The following is a 14,281-nucleotide window of genomic DNA, read 5'->3' as shown; positions in this document are numbered from 1 at the left end:
AGGAGATTCGCCCCCTGACCCCATTCTTACTAAGTGATAAACTGATTCTGAGGATAATATATCTGCAAACCTTCGCAGCTGTACACTAACAATACTACTGAGTAACGATGTGCATTTACAGTTACTGTTCCGTTGCCATGGGAAACTTCAGGCATTCAGTTGGCGATGCAGAAAATGCACATATATGTTTTCATTCTTGGTAATGGTTTGCTACCAAATCCATTTTCCACTGCTTCTACTGTGGATAATATAGCACAGGTTGCACAATTAGCTTTTTTTTCTATCAGCATTACTCTGTTGCTCTTCCATTTGCAGTAATGTGTTAGATTACTCATAGCTCTCCATTCTAACAATCTGTTCCGCTCGACTGAAGTAGGCGGCACGCCATTGTTCCATTTAGTGCAGATGAATAGTCACATGATGCATCAAACACTGCCTTGTATGGAAGAGTGCACAGATCGTTTATTAACAAGGAAAATTAAAGACCGCCATTGTGACAGAATTATCTCCAAAGTGGGATTTTGTTGAGCCGGCTAACATGAAGAAAGCCTGAATTTGTTAAACTTGCTTCAGTGCACCCCTCTGCTAACTAATAAATCTAATCAATGCATGAATGAGCTGCAGTTTTGCAGTGACTGATGTGATCAGTATACGCTGTCGATATGAAACATTAATCCACGGCTGAAAATAGTCCCAGGCAAATGCTCTATTTACTCCTGTAACATTTGCCACAACTCTCTGCTGTTTTGATGAACCATTTAGGGGTTCTTTAAAGGTAAAAGTAAATATCAATGAGCTTTTTAAATGTCTTTAAAGAGAACCCTAGGAGCTTAGAGCTGAGTAGCATGATTGGAAAGTCAGAAAGTACGTAGATATGCCTTGACTGAAGCTGAAAGACTGATATTAGCATTTTGTTCAATATTGTGTGTTTTACAACGTGTCAGTATTAGCAGTCAACTTTTTTTGACAAGTCCGTATTTTTTATGCTCGCAAACATAAATTCTCATTTCTGATGTGATGTGTTTGCTAATTACCAGCAGAAGGAAAAAAAAAAAAGTTGTCTGTCCTTTTCTGCCAGATGGGCTGTGCAAAGGTTGCCTGTTTTAAAGTGTTCACCTTAACACCCTGTCAATACCGTCTACTTTTCGCACCTACTCTCTGAGATAGGTCAAGTTTAATTGGAAGAATTTAGTCAAAATTCCCACGTTTCGAGCAAGCAGTATCATTTCGCTGAAACACCTGGATTTACAAGTCTGTAGCTTAACCTCTCGGTTGTTTGTACTTTGCAGCCAAATGTTTGGACTGCCAAGTGAGAGCAGTGTGCATGAGTGTGTAGGATGGTGTGCAACATGCAGGCAGGCAGGCAGGCAGGCAGACAGGCCCCCTGGCTGATAAATCAGGCAAAAATAATTAAACACTTATATGAATGAAAGTGCACGCACACACAGCATAATGTTGTGGGTTTTTTTTTTTTTTTGACTGAAGGATTTTGATTTCCCCTCCAGCCAAGCATCATCATATATGCACAGTTAAAATTCTCTCTAGACACCATTCCAGCAAGTTCAATCCAATCCTGCGCAAGAGCTGGAGTATGAAGCGAGCAGACAAAGAAAGCTGAACATGGCTTCACGCAGCTTGATTCTGTAGGATTCCTCTTATATTTTGAGTTGTGATATGGAAGGCAATTACATTTCCATCAGTGGTAATCTCTCTTTTTTTTGTGAGTGACAGGCTCAGAGTCAGGCAGACCGAAATACACTTCATGTCTACATGTCATGAATTTCAAAAAAGTTGCGCAGTGCCTCGTCCCATCTTACAAAAGAAACCCCGTTCCCTGCCTCCCTCTTTGTCTCTGTGGTTCTCTGGAAGGTTCAAAAGTCAAGTGTGGACAGCTGCTGGCCTTTGACCTTCTGGGGTTGTCTAGTTCCTAAAAAATCCCATGTGCATGTAAACTATCTCTCCTGTGATACAAGGGGTCGTCTTTTGTTATCAGCAAACACAGTGTCTCAGATCTGCATGAGCTGACATGCTGTATAAGCTGCATAGTCTGTAGTCAGACTCTTGGTAGACTAAATGGCTTTTTTCATAAACATTTAATTTCCAAACATAAAATCAAGCTTTTGTGGTGATGTTGAAACAACGTCCAACATCCACGACTAAAAACATTCGCCTTTGTGGAATTACTGTCTCACATTTCTACACGTGTAGCTCTAGTTTTGTCTTTTTTGTCCAATATTGGCTTTACTGTGACACCATGTCTTCTTAAGCACAGTGAAGAGAACTGGTTTTGTTCATTATTTTGATATCCTTTGTCAGCTTCAGAGTGGTAATTGGACACACACTCATGACTAATTCTCTCAGCCCAGACTTCTGCTGCATCTCAATTCTCTGCTCTGCTGCAGCTTGTCCCAACAAACCAGCCATCATGCTGCAACCGCTGTTTTCTTCTGTTGCCATGACAGCTCGTATCTCAGTCTGAGGCATGAAGTCGCACGGTTTGTGAAATGAATTTATCATGACAAAAATTGTCTGTAAGAAGGGAGCGCTGCATGTGCGCACACCAAGAGTATGGATGTGTGGGTGTGTCTGCGTGTGCTTTTATCTGTTTGCGTCCTGTCGCACTGAGGCTGATCCCCCCGTATGAGCATCTCAGCGATGTGTGCACGCGTGTGTGTTTGTATGTATGTTTGTTCTGCTAAAAGGCTTGGCACAGAGCAGACCTTTTGTAGTTGGCAGCAGTGGGCACTCTGCCCAGCTTGTATGGTTTATGGATGTGAGTCAGAATTGCATTAGCCTCCGGCCAGAGAAAGGCTGCCCATCTTCCTGGTGTGAAACTCCAACAAATGTGCCAACAGTGACAGCATTAAACAGAAACTGATACAAGCATCAAATCTGTCTGACACGCATCTCATGCTGTCAGTCTATCAATAATTACATTAACAGCGCACAAAAGAAGGCAGGAAAGCAAATGAAATAGCAGCATGGGAAAACAAGCCTTGGAGGCTGATTTCACACTGCAGCAGCAGGTGACATGTCCTGATTCTGAAAGTTTAATTGTAAAATATTCCAAAGTCTAGGTGGTCAAAGTTTAGCTTACAGCACATCTCAGAAAATAACACTTCATTTTTTGAGCTTAAGCTAATGATACTAGTGTAATATTACCAATTATACGGAACGCTGTATAAAGAAATAATTCTGAATTTCCACTCAAAAGCTTCAACTGAACATAATTAAAGTGCTATGTGAGAAATTGCACAATTAACGGAGTGCCTTTACAACCAGCGGCTAATGTGATGTTTGATTCTCATAACCTCTGTGATGGAGCCAGTGGAGCAAAAGAAAAAAAAAAAAAAAAGAAAAGAGGTGGAGAAATGAAGATTTCAGAAATGCATTAAATGTGTATTTTATCAAATTAGAAGCTGAAGCTCCTTGAAAAGCTGCCACGAGGCATGAATGGTGAATGACCAAAGCTCTTCCAAAAAGAATATTAATAGGTAATTACATTAACTTGTACTTTCCTGCACTGTCGGTGGCCTTGACAGAAACACACTAGTTATGGAACTGATACAGCTTTTAGTTTTTGTTTTTACCTTTTTTGCCAGAGAGGAAAGTTTAATTCCCATGTAAAAAAAAAAAAACAACAACAACAAACAAACACTGAATAGCCTGGGATTCAATTAATTACTGATGATTGATTGGCGTATTTGGCTGTCATTAAAGTTGCCCATGCCATTGGACTCCTAATGAATGGCGACCACACTCACACACACACACAAATATTAACCTTAAATTAGCCATGTGTGCACACTTTTTTTTTTTTTTTTCCATATGTACTCCCAGTTTAACCGCATAATAACTCATCCAACTCACACACCCTCTCCTCTGAACCCCTGATGGCTTTGTTAATTTACGGTGCTTTCCCTCGACTCCCCTTCTTTTCTTCTTTCTCTTGACTCCCAAAGCACATGATTGTTTTCTGGTTAGCCTACAGCGTAAATTTAATCAAAGCTCGCATTTCGTGCCAGCACCTCTCATGACTAGAGGGGGGATTTAGGCCCACTTGGAGAAGGAAGAGGGAAGGAGTGCGATTAGCTGCGACAAGGCTGGTTAATATTCCCTATTTGAATACCCCCGACAGGTCCACAACACCTTTTATTTCTAATCACACCTGCTGCTGCTGCTGCTGCTGCTGCTGTAAGACAGTCAGGCTCAGTCACCCATGATGTAAACGAGATTAAGAGGTGATTGAGACTGTAAAGTGCTGAATGTTTTCATTGGGGTTGTTGATGTAGTGAGAAGCTCTTAGGCTTTGTTCTCCTACGCTGAAATCAGTATTAACATGAGCGGCGGAAGCGTCTCTTCGCACTGGGGCCCGTTTTACAGTATCACAGGGGAACTCAGATGTACAGAGATATGCGCGCTGACCTTTGACTGTCTAGTGAGAGTGGTCCTGATTGATGCTCCCTCCTGAACTTCCTTAACATGTGCTCAGGGTCAGCAGCGGGGCAGCGTGAAGCTCAGACGGCCCCTCAGGCCAAACTAGATTATAACACATTTTACTCTCTTTCACACAAATGAATCTGCTGTGAACAGTGCTGTATTTTACATGATAGATGCTACACTTCTGCTGCCTTCATCCACAAGACTTTGGTTAATCCTGTAGCAGTATTTAGTGCCAAACGGATGCAAAAAAGAATCCTTACACCTTGACATGTGACTACACACATCTTCAATACACGTTATATTCACCATTGTATGGAACTTTAATGGGAGACACACTGAAACTTGATCTATTGAGAGTGCACATTTAAAAAGCTGCATTGCTGTATTTACAGGAATTCTTCGGTCGTGACATCTGTAATTTATTCGGATATTTCTTACCAGCTTGTTCATTTAAGTTTGCAGCCACCGACTTGTTAGATGTGCATTCAAATGTATGCATGCTTTCTTTATCTTTTCACAGACGCCGCTATTTGCATGTTTTCAACGTGTCTCCCACCTCAAGGATTCCCTGTGTGGAAGTCACTGATGCACATACTGCAAATAGATGATAGACATTACTTTTAGCTGCCACTGTAATTTTGAACCCGTGTGTGCAGTAATGAATGCTTTCAAATGTATAATACAATTCTGTAATTACATACATATATCGTAGCATCTCCCATCCCTGCACTATTATCTGAATCTGCAGATCAGCCGGCCCCGCCTTGTGTGGTGTGTGTCCGTTGAGTTACAGCCCGTCAAGACTGACAGCTGGCTAAACCCTATTAAACAGGCCACCGCATTCCTGGGGTCGACCATTAAAGACGACCCGATGCCCCCTCAACATACGCAAAACACACACACAGACACACAAACCGACCGAGAGGGGGGCTTGTAAAACATGACAGATTTATCCCTCTCTCTGTTTTGAGAAGGTGTTTGCTCTACAAGCTATTCTGGTTGGCTTTATGTGTGAGTTCACAAACCTTGAATACACAAGCATGCAGGGAATACGAGAGCTCGCGCTTCGACAAACCGACCTTGGCTGCGCTTTCAATCATCTGCTATTTTGCTTATTTGATGCTTCATAATGTATTGTCAGGATGAATGGAACGTTGTACAAAAGCAGGGCTGCATTTGTTCTTAAAATTGCACCAGGGAGAGCTTCTTTTTTTTATTTAGAATCAAAAAATATTTTACTATGTGAAGCTGAAATGCAAACAACTCAAAGAAGCAGTGGGTCGCTAACGTGTCAAATCTTGTACATTATTTGCACCAACATGCAGGAGTTGTTCAAAGGCCTGCTCCTGTCTTCAAGTGTGTGTTGTCAAGACAGTTTTAGTGGATTCTAGGAATATTCAGACTTAACCTCTGAGTACTTAACACCGTTTTACTGCACCACTTTAGCTTGGCAGTCAGTGTCTACACCTCCGTGCTCTCCACACTCATGCACTGTATAACAGTAACGATGCATTTCTAACAGGGTCAAAGCTCATCAGCAGCCTCTCTCTGGTGTTTCTGTCTGTATCTAATTCCCTCTCCCTCCCTCTTTCTCTCTCTCTCCCTCTCTCTGAGCCAACAGGTTGCAGCAGCTTCACCCCCACCCCCAACACTCTTCCCAAACTTTTCTGTGCTTCGGCAGAGCCCGGGAAAGAAAGTCTATGCCATTCATCCACTCTGCAACACATACCTCCTCCTCTATCACACAGATTCTCGTTTAGTCAGTAATCTCTGTTAATCACCTCGACAAGGATACACTATCAATTTGTTTTTGCCTGACTTTGGATTAACCATTTTTTGTGTGTGTGTTTGTGTATTTTTAGGGGGTATCCCCCCCCCCTCCCTCTTGACCCTCAAGAAGTCACCTGGATTGGGAAGATAATGACTTGTCAGCAGTGGTAAGTGAAAATGGGCCCATTTTAGGGCCATAGTGAAAATCCATTAGTTTAACTGCACTTTAATATGGTGCTTTACAGAGTAGTTTTGAATTCTTAACTGCCCAGATACCCTTGTTGCACCCTAACTGTCTGGACTGAGGCCAACACTCTTTTTATTTTTTTATCCTAAGCCATTACTGCTGCTCCTTACAGTAAAATTTCTCCTTAAACAGCACAACCTGTCTGATGTTAGTGCTCATCGTCTCAACTGCTTTACAGTGATAAGATGCTATAATTGCTGCAAATGCACATCTTATTCCGTTAAAGAGCACGCACTCCAACGTATGCACACATTTCCTTTGCTTGCGTGTGTTTATCTCTTTGTGCTCCTCTGCAGATTTTACACATTCAAATTCAGTGCGAGCATAAAAAACAAAAGAAGATGCCATGCATTTTACAGTCGTGTCAGCTCTCGTGTATCATGAATAATAAGAGCATACCGGGTTGTTTGTGTGCACGTTGTCGGGAGATGAAACTATGCGGAGTGAAACAGGATATTTCCCCTTCCGTGCATAGACTTGTCTGTGTTGTTTGACTCCGAGTGTTATTGAGACAGTTAGGCTGCAGCCTGTGAGCAGCGGCAGAGTGTGCGCTTTAATTTGTTAGCGCGTGAATTAGCAGTGGATCTTGATGTGTTGCACTAAAGACATCTACTATCACACATTGTAGTTCTGAGCTGCGTGTGTGTGTGTGTGTGTGTGTGCCTTTTCACTGTTACCAGTTTCCCACCTACAGGGATAATCCATCCTGTGAAGTGGTGAGGTGGAAAATGCCATTATGTAGAAATAGCTGACGTGCAGTTAGACTTGCAGGCATGCGATGTGTGAGCGAGTGTGTGTGTGTGTGTGTGAGAGAGAAATGGAGATAGGGAACAAAGAGGGAGTGTAAGGGCCAGGGACAGTAAACTTCATTTTGTAACATTATTTAATCCTCTCGGGGCAGTGATAAACTAAAGGCCTCAGACACAATAAGCGCACTCTCTCCTCTGCCAGGCAGCAAGGTGCTTGTGATCCCGCTGTGGTCAGAGTGATGGACGCGGTCTTGTGCAAATGTTTTTGATGCGGCATCATTGTGCGTCTGAGTAATAGGGCTCGAGTTTACGAGTGCAGACACTGCAGGAATGTCTTGAAGTATTGTTGTTGTGAGCTGTGATCTTTGGCAGGGAGTCCATGCCGGTTGTTTGGTCCATCGCCTTGATCAAGACTGAAATATCTCAACAACCACTAGAATGACTGCCATGATATTCTGTGCAGATGTTAATGGTTCCCAGTGGGGGACTTAGGTAGTAATTTAGGTGATCCCATGACTTTTCCACTAGCCACCATCGCCATCATACTTTGATTTATGATCAAATGCCTGGAAAACTAATTCTGTCCGTTTGCAGTTGTTCTTTCCGTTTATTGCGAAAGAGCAGATACTACAAACACACTGAGCTAAAAGGTGAATCTGCCAAACATCAGTGCAAATATTAAAATCAAACCAGTGCTGTGCCTCCACAGAGCCACCACCGTAGACTCTTGCAGTCTCGGTAGGGGTGGGTCATGCTTTAACTTTCTTTTCAAAATCCTTTAGATGAACACTGCAATGCATTTATTTTGCCACAATGTTAGAATCACCTGCTTGCTTCGGGAAACTTCTTTCACCATTGTGAGGAGAAAAAGCTCACAAAATTGTTTCGTCATATCCAAGCCACTGTAAGACTCCCGAGTTCTGCTTCTCTGTTGCTTTTCTCAACACCTATTCTGAAGATCCTATGTAAAAATCCCACCGTAGGATGGATACTGACTGCGTGCTGCGCTGGCTGTCATTCATCACCACACACGCTCGAGTTTATGGTCCCTGGATTTCAATAATAAGGAGATACTGTACATGCAGAGACAGATCTTAGATGTGCACTGGTATGTGAGGGGGAAGAGTGTAGTTTTTTTGGCTGTGTTACATTAGAGTTCAAGCCTTGCCAGCTCTCACTTCCATCTGCAGAGGTTGTAAACTATTCAGCCTTCAGCCATTCAGTCTTCGTCAGACCAGATGGTCAAATCACACTGAGAATTTTTCTGGAATTCAGATTGTTTCACGTTGATGTAATTTATTTTGATGTTATTAGCATATTAATTTCTAGTTAAAAAATACGCTGTCAGGGGGGCGACGTTGAAGGTGATGAATTAGCTTGATGGCTCGTAAATCTTGAAAGCCAAAAGAAATTTGTTAGGTTTTCATGTCGTGTGTAGCAGTTGAGCGAATGCAGATCTCTCTTTGATGTTATGCTGATGAGTTTGCACATACCCATACAGCAGTAACAGACATGCATACTATGTGTATGCCCAGGCTTGTGGGGATTAGTAACCTAATGTAAAACATAACAGCATGAACCATTCCTCTAGAAGAATGTGTTGCTCTCTGATGGTTACTTCATTCATTTAGAATCTGATAATCCATCGCGGCTGCACAGTTCCTTTGCTGGTGTGTGATGTGGTGATGTAAGTGTTAGATTGGGCGCTGATTGTTGTCATGTAGCTGAGCGTTGTAGGTCTTTCTGTTGATACATTTCTGTGGTCATCAGTACACGTTTATGGGAAGGTTTTAACACGCTGAGTGAAGGATACTTGAGCTGGACTGAGCAGCTCAAATTCGGTACTTGATAAGTTCTTATCACCGCAGGATGCTTCCACGCCTGCTTTTAAATATCACTTTACACATCTCTGTGGGAGATAATATTCCAGTAAAACAGCTGAAGTCCCAATGAGACTGAAGTTCCTCCACAGTCAAAAGCTGTAGCCTTGGGGCTAATCTCTTTCATACTAACCTGCAGTTTCCTCTGACTAGGAGGAAAAAGTGGAGGGTTTTCTCTATCACAGAACATTACTGTACCTCTATTTGCTCTCGTGGACAACCACTGCACCCAGATTGCAGAGAAGAATGCCAGTTCTTTCACCAGCGAGCCTCATCTGTATGTCAAAAAAAAAAAATGCCTGTCCTGCTGTCGTTTCTTAGAAACACTGCCAAAGACTATCTCCGTTCGCCTGTCTCCCACACTTCCACTGTCGAACTTTGATGCTGCTGATTTCTTAACGCTGTCTACCTCGTAGCTGCTTTGCAAGTTTACTTACTTTGTCTCTATTTCCACACCGACACTCCAGCAGCCTGCCAGCTGCTGTCAATCAAACACAGACACCAACACACCTGTCCAGTCGACTGAGACAAAACCAAGCGTTTCTGACATTTCTCCAAAGATCCTTTTTCTGCCTTTTAATAATATAAAACACTTAAGAATGCATCTAAAAAAACAAAAAACAAAAAAACAGAAACACATTGCCATCATTTTAGACTGCAAAAGGAGAAAACTAAACATTTTAGTAGGCCTTTAAAGAAAGCTTCATTCAGAGGCACTTTAACCTCCTTAGCTGAACTTATAAAGGCCATTTTCGTATTAACAACACTGGCATTAATGTCTGTGTAGGAAAGCAAGACCATTTGTTTTGTTTTGTTTTTTCCTTTATGGTTTGAGAAGAATAGAAATTAAAGAAAGAAATTGCCAGCAAACATTTAGAAGACTACGTGTCTTGACAAAAATTAAACAAGGCTTGTGAGATTCCAAACACAGATTGGTTGCACAAAGTTAAAGAGTGGGGGGGTTCTGCCGTGTAAAACCATAGATTATTAGTGACATTTAATGCTCACCCTTGTTTAGACTTCCCAGTAATTTCTTAAATCACAGGGGCCTTATAGGACAGTTTTAAAACCTTTGTGATGCTTTTATTTCCTTGGCGACAGTGGAATTTGTTGTAAAACTGTTTACAGGGAGCCCCTGTCTGCAACCTATACACATAACAATGTAATTAAACATTATGCTAAGCTAGTTAAATTGGCCCAATTAACACCTCGGTTCTACAGACATGGAAGCGAATGAGATTCACTTGAAAACATCTAAGCTGCATTAAAAACTTTCATGTATATATGGTGTAAAAGTTGCCTACCTGGACGTAGGTGATTGATAAATATGCTGTCAAGACCTTATCTGTTTAAAAGTTTGTCGTCTCAATGTGAAACTCATCTTTGCATATTACTGGAAAACTCTCGCTTGACTTCTGTACAAGAGTTACAAGGCCTTTACAAATTAAAAAATGGCTGATTGCGTTTTATCTTTGAGGGCCTTTAATTACTTTTCTCTTTGTTCATCTGCGTCCTTTCAGATAGCAGAGAGGAAGAGTCGGAATTGATGGTTGTGGAGAGGAATTTAAGAAGTGGATTTGTGAAGAGACGACGTGGGGAGGGGGAGCAGCTGATCGAAGGAGGAAGAAGAGGCGAGGAAGAGTATGGGCTGCTCTCCTGTGTGGATCTTGCTACTGTCCCTTTCTCTCTCTCATCAAAGTGTTGCGGCGCAAGCTGAAGGTAAGTGATGACAGTCGTGCACCTGAACGCCGCACTCGAGCATAATTCATTAATCTGCTGCTAGTGTTCTGACTCTTAATCATTTTTTATAGCGTCATCAAACTTTTTCTCTCACACTTTCACTCATTCTGGCAATGATTTGTTTAAAGTTTCACTCTTGTTTGAAGTCACTTTTTTCTGCCTTATTTATCATCAGCTGCCTAATTCTGAGTCAAATCCACATGTCCGATTGTCAGCTTTGTGCACAGATCTATGAATCGAACGACTCGGATGCTGAGGGCAAAGAAGGGGCAGGTGCTCAATGAACACAGTCTGTGCGAGCGCTCCATCATTAAATCTCTACACCTGGATTGCTACATGGGGCAGACACGAATCCAGCTCCAGTTTTCTCTCCAGACTGTGTCTTGTCAGGGAATTTTAACATCTGCTAGCCTCATGTACAGTACAGCACTCTGTCTGCCAGCCTGTCAAACACCCATTCCCTAGATACAGAACTTTAGTCTCAGGTGCGATTGGATGTCACCAAAAGGTCAATCAGCCAGTCAAAAGACAGATTTCCTCCACCTGGATTGTGATTGGCAGAAAGTGATTGGCAAAGTTGTTGGGCAGAATTATGGGAGGATATAAATAGACCTAGAATATATTTGAGGCTGCTACTCCTTTGCAGGTGGTACCGATGTTTATTATTCATATGCCATCACACCATACGGCAAATGCTTAGTGCCTCGTGTTTCATATCAAGTACAAGACGGGGTCAGTTTTGAATCAACAAGTTCGACGTCAGCTTAGTTTCATTAGTGTTTTATATTAACAATAAATCAAATGAAAGGATTGAAGATCACAGTGAGAGAACCCAAGTCTGCAGGTTTTTTGCCTGTTTTAGGTTAATCTTTACAGCCAAAAGATGTACTGTGAGAGGCAGTCTGATGACTTTCATCTGGCTTTTTTCTGCTGCAGCTGTTTCCAATCAATAACCCGCTATGAGTACCTGCCCAACACCAAACTGCGCTCGCACAGAGAAGTAAAGCAAAAAAAAAAATACTTCCTTCCCAAGCTGGTGGAGACCAAAACAGAGACTGCATAAATGCCGAACTATGCCGCCAAAATGGCTCGAATTTTTACAGTTGAGTTTTTCTGAGCAAGTGAGTAACTTTATAAGGAAGAGACTCGCCACGTTAAGCATCCTGAATAGCAACCTATGGGAGAATTCTCTAACACCAAAGGTCTTATAATATGTCCTACCCCGCTTGCCAACAAGCTAATTGTTTTCCTTATAACAACTGAACCTTGAAATATCAAGCTGTTCTTTGTTGTCGTGTGTGTGTTTGTGAAGCCGCATAGTATAAATATGACCTGTGCTAAAAAGACTTTTTAAACCTTATTTTGATGCAAATCACCAAACTTTTCGATTGATTTTAATCAGATATAATGATTCTATGCATGTAGTTTTTATGTGCTGGCTATCATTTAAATTGCATTAATTTAGATAGGTACCTGCTCTTCTTAACACAAAATAATTGCAAAAATGCTGGCAAGAGGCCAAGCTTCACTGTTTTGGTATTTTTCTTCCTGTTCCCACATTACTTATTCATTTTTTTGTACCACGATACATCCATCCATCCATTATCTATACACCGCTTAATCCTCACTAGGGTTGCGGGGGACTGGAGTCTATCCCAGCTGACTTAGGGTGAAGGCAGGAGACACCCTGGACAGGTCACCAGTCTATCAAAGGGCTACACTTAGAGACAGAGAATCAAGCACACTCACATTCACACCTACGGACAATTTAGAATCACCAGTTAACCTCAACATGTTTTTGGACTGTGTGGAAGAAAGTGGGCCCACATATTAGCACATTTACCTCAGGTCTGCATTTAAAGTATTTTTAATCACTGGCCCACCTTGTCAGCATGATAGGTTAAATTCACCGCTCCATCATCGTATGTCCTTGAGTGTCCAGCAGGTGATGTGAACTCATGCAAAGCAACAGTAGGTACCTTTTAAACTGCCTTTTTGTGTCTGCATTTTTCATCCAGAGGCAGGGACGCGGGGGTTAGTAGTAACTTTAGCGCATACATGTGTGTCGAGGGCTGCAGTCATTGCTGTGTTTGATTAATGTGTGTATGGACAATGTTGACAACCTATTACCAAACATTATACACAACTGTAATTAGGAGAGCCAGACCACTGTTGGAAGTAATAATTCAAGACATGGAGCCTACAAGTGTCTAAAAAAAAAAGAAAGTGTTTTCTAAGTATAATTTGAGTTTTTCTGGTAATCACATCAAATCAAAACCAAAAAGGCTGCATGGAGTGAAGTGTGACATGATGCCTGACTGTAACAAGAAAGTTAAGACCTCATCAGAGTTTAGAGACAGCATCCAACATCAGAATGAGTCCTTCGTGTTAGTAGTAGGTTGTACTGTTTGTTTCGATACCTTTGATTTTGACTACACAGGCTGCATGAAATTCATTTTAGCCGTAGAGTAGAGTAATAGTCCCAAAAGGGGTGGGAGACTGGTACTGGAAACAGATCCTGGAGGAATGATTGATCAACATTGTCAGCATTTGCTCCTTCTGTCATTTAATATTTCTGCTCCACTCTCAGGGTTTGCACTTCTCTGTGAATTCCTGCAGTGTCTTTGTAGAGGAACTTCTACACATTCAGTCGTCTGGATAAAATCAGATCCTGATGGCCCTTTGAGTTTCTTAGACATGTGTTCTCTGATGGTTCACATCTTCTCTCTTGATCTCGTCGCGTCTGATTGCAGTAATGCATCATTATTTCTCAAAGTGTGTCTTTTCCTGGCAGATTTTTTTTCTGCAGCATATGCTGAAGTCGCTGAGCTACATCTAATGTGTAAATCAATGGCGGTCCAACTCAGAGGTGTATACAACCTTCGAGATATCAGCATAGATAACCTTCAAGAAAGCCATTCTTAATCCCTCAGCGTGTGTTGTGTCCTTATCCGAGGCATGTCGATCTCGCCTGCCAGCCTAGACAGACAAACTTCTGGACAATTGATCTTGTTTTCCATCCCAGTCTGTTTCTGTCTGACAGACACCAGCCTCCAGCTGCTTCCTTTGGTCAAAGTCTCCACCATGTTTTATGTGCTTTTACAGAAATCTGTGGAGTTAAAAATCGTCCCAATAAATGGAACGGCCCACATGTGTATGCTGAGGTGGCTGTCTGCCTGTGTGTGTGACCCAACTCTGGATGGAAAGAATGATCTCTGTTGTATCTTCTAAAGCTGTTTCAGATGTTTTAACTCATTACTAATAAGTCTACTGTTGCTGAGTATATGATGCGACAGCTTCCATGCGGGCAAACACAATAGCTCAGCACTAGAGAAGCCACCAAATTGGTATTGCTGATGATATTTTGTTTCCTTGGTACACGGCCAGAGATGTATAGGTGTGTGAGGGAGAACATAATGTTAGGTCGCCATGGGCTGGAGACATATGTCACC

The 14,281-nt window shown here is 41.9% G+C and overlaps 1 protein-coding gene across 1 annotated transcript in view; it reads left to right on the top strand.

The window, feature by feature from the left end:
• Nucleotides 1-6,305: 6,305 nt before the first annotated feature.
• Nucleotides 6,306-14,281, top strand: part of col7a1l (collagen type VII alpha 1-like) — a 49,400-nt gene continuing 41,424 nt past the window's right edge. Inside the window, exons 1-2 of the mRNA XM_008301326.1 lie at nt 6,306-6,380; nt 10,610-10,808. Coding sequence (XP_008299548.1) covers nt 10,733-10,808 — 76 coding nt within the window. The 5' untranslated portion in view covers nt 6,306-6,380; nt 10,610-10,732. The remainder of the gene's footprint in view (nt 6,381-10,609; nt 10,809-14,281) is intronic.

This window comes from Stegastes partitus, unplaced genomic scaffold, assembly GCF_000690725.1.
Source record: "Stegastes partitus isolate 25-593 unplaced genomic scaffold, Stegastes_partitus-1.0.2 Scaffold1659, whole genome shotgun sequence".
NCBI classification, from domain to species: Eukaryota; Metazoa; Chordata; class Actinopteri; family Pomacentridae; genus Stegastes; species Stegastes partitus.
This window is presented reverse-complemented; position numbering and strand designations above follow the sequence as displayed.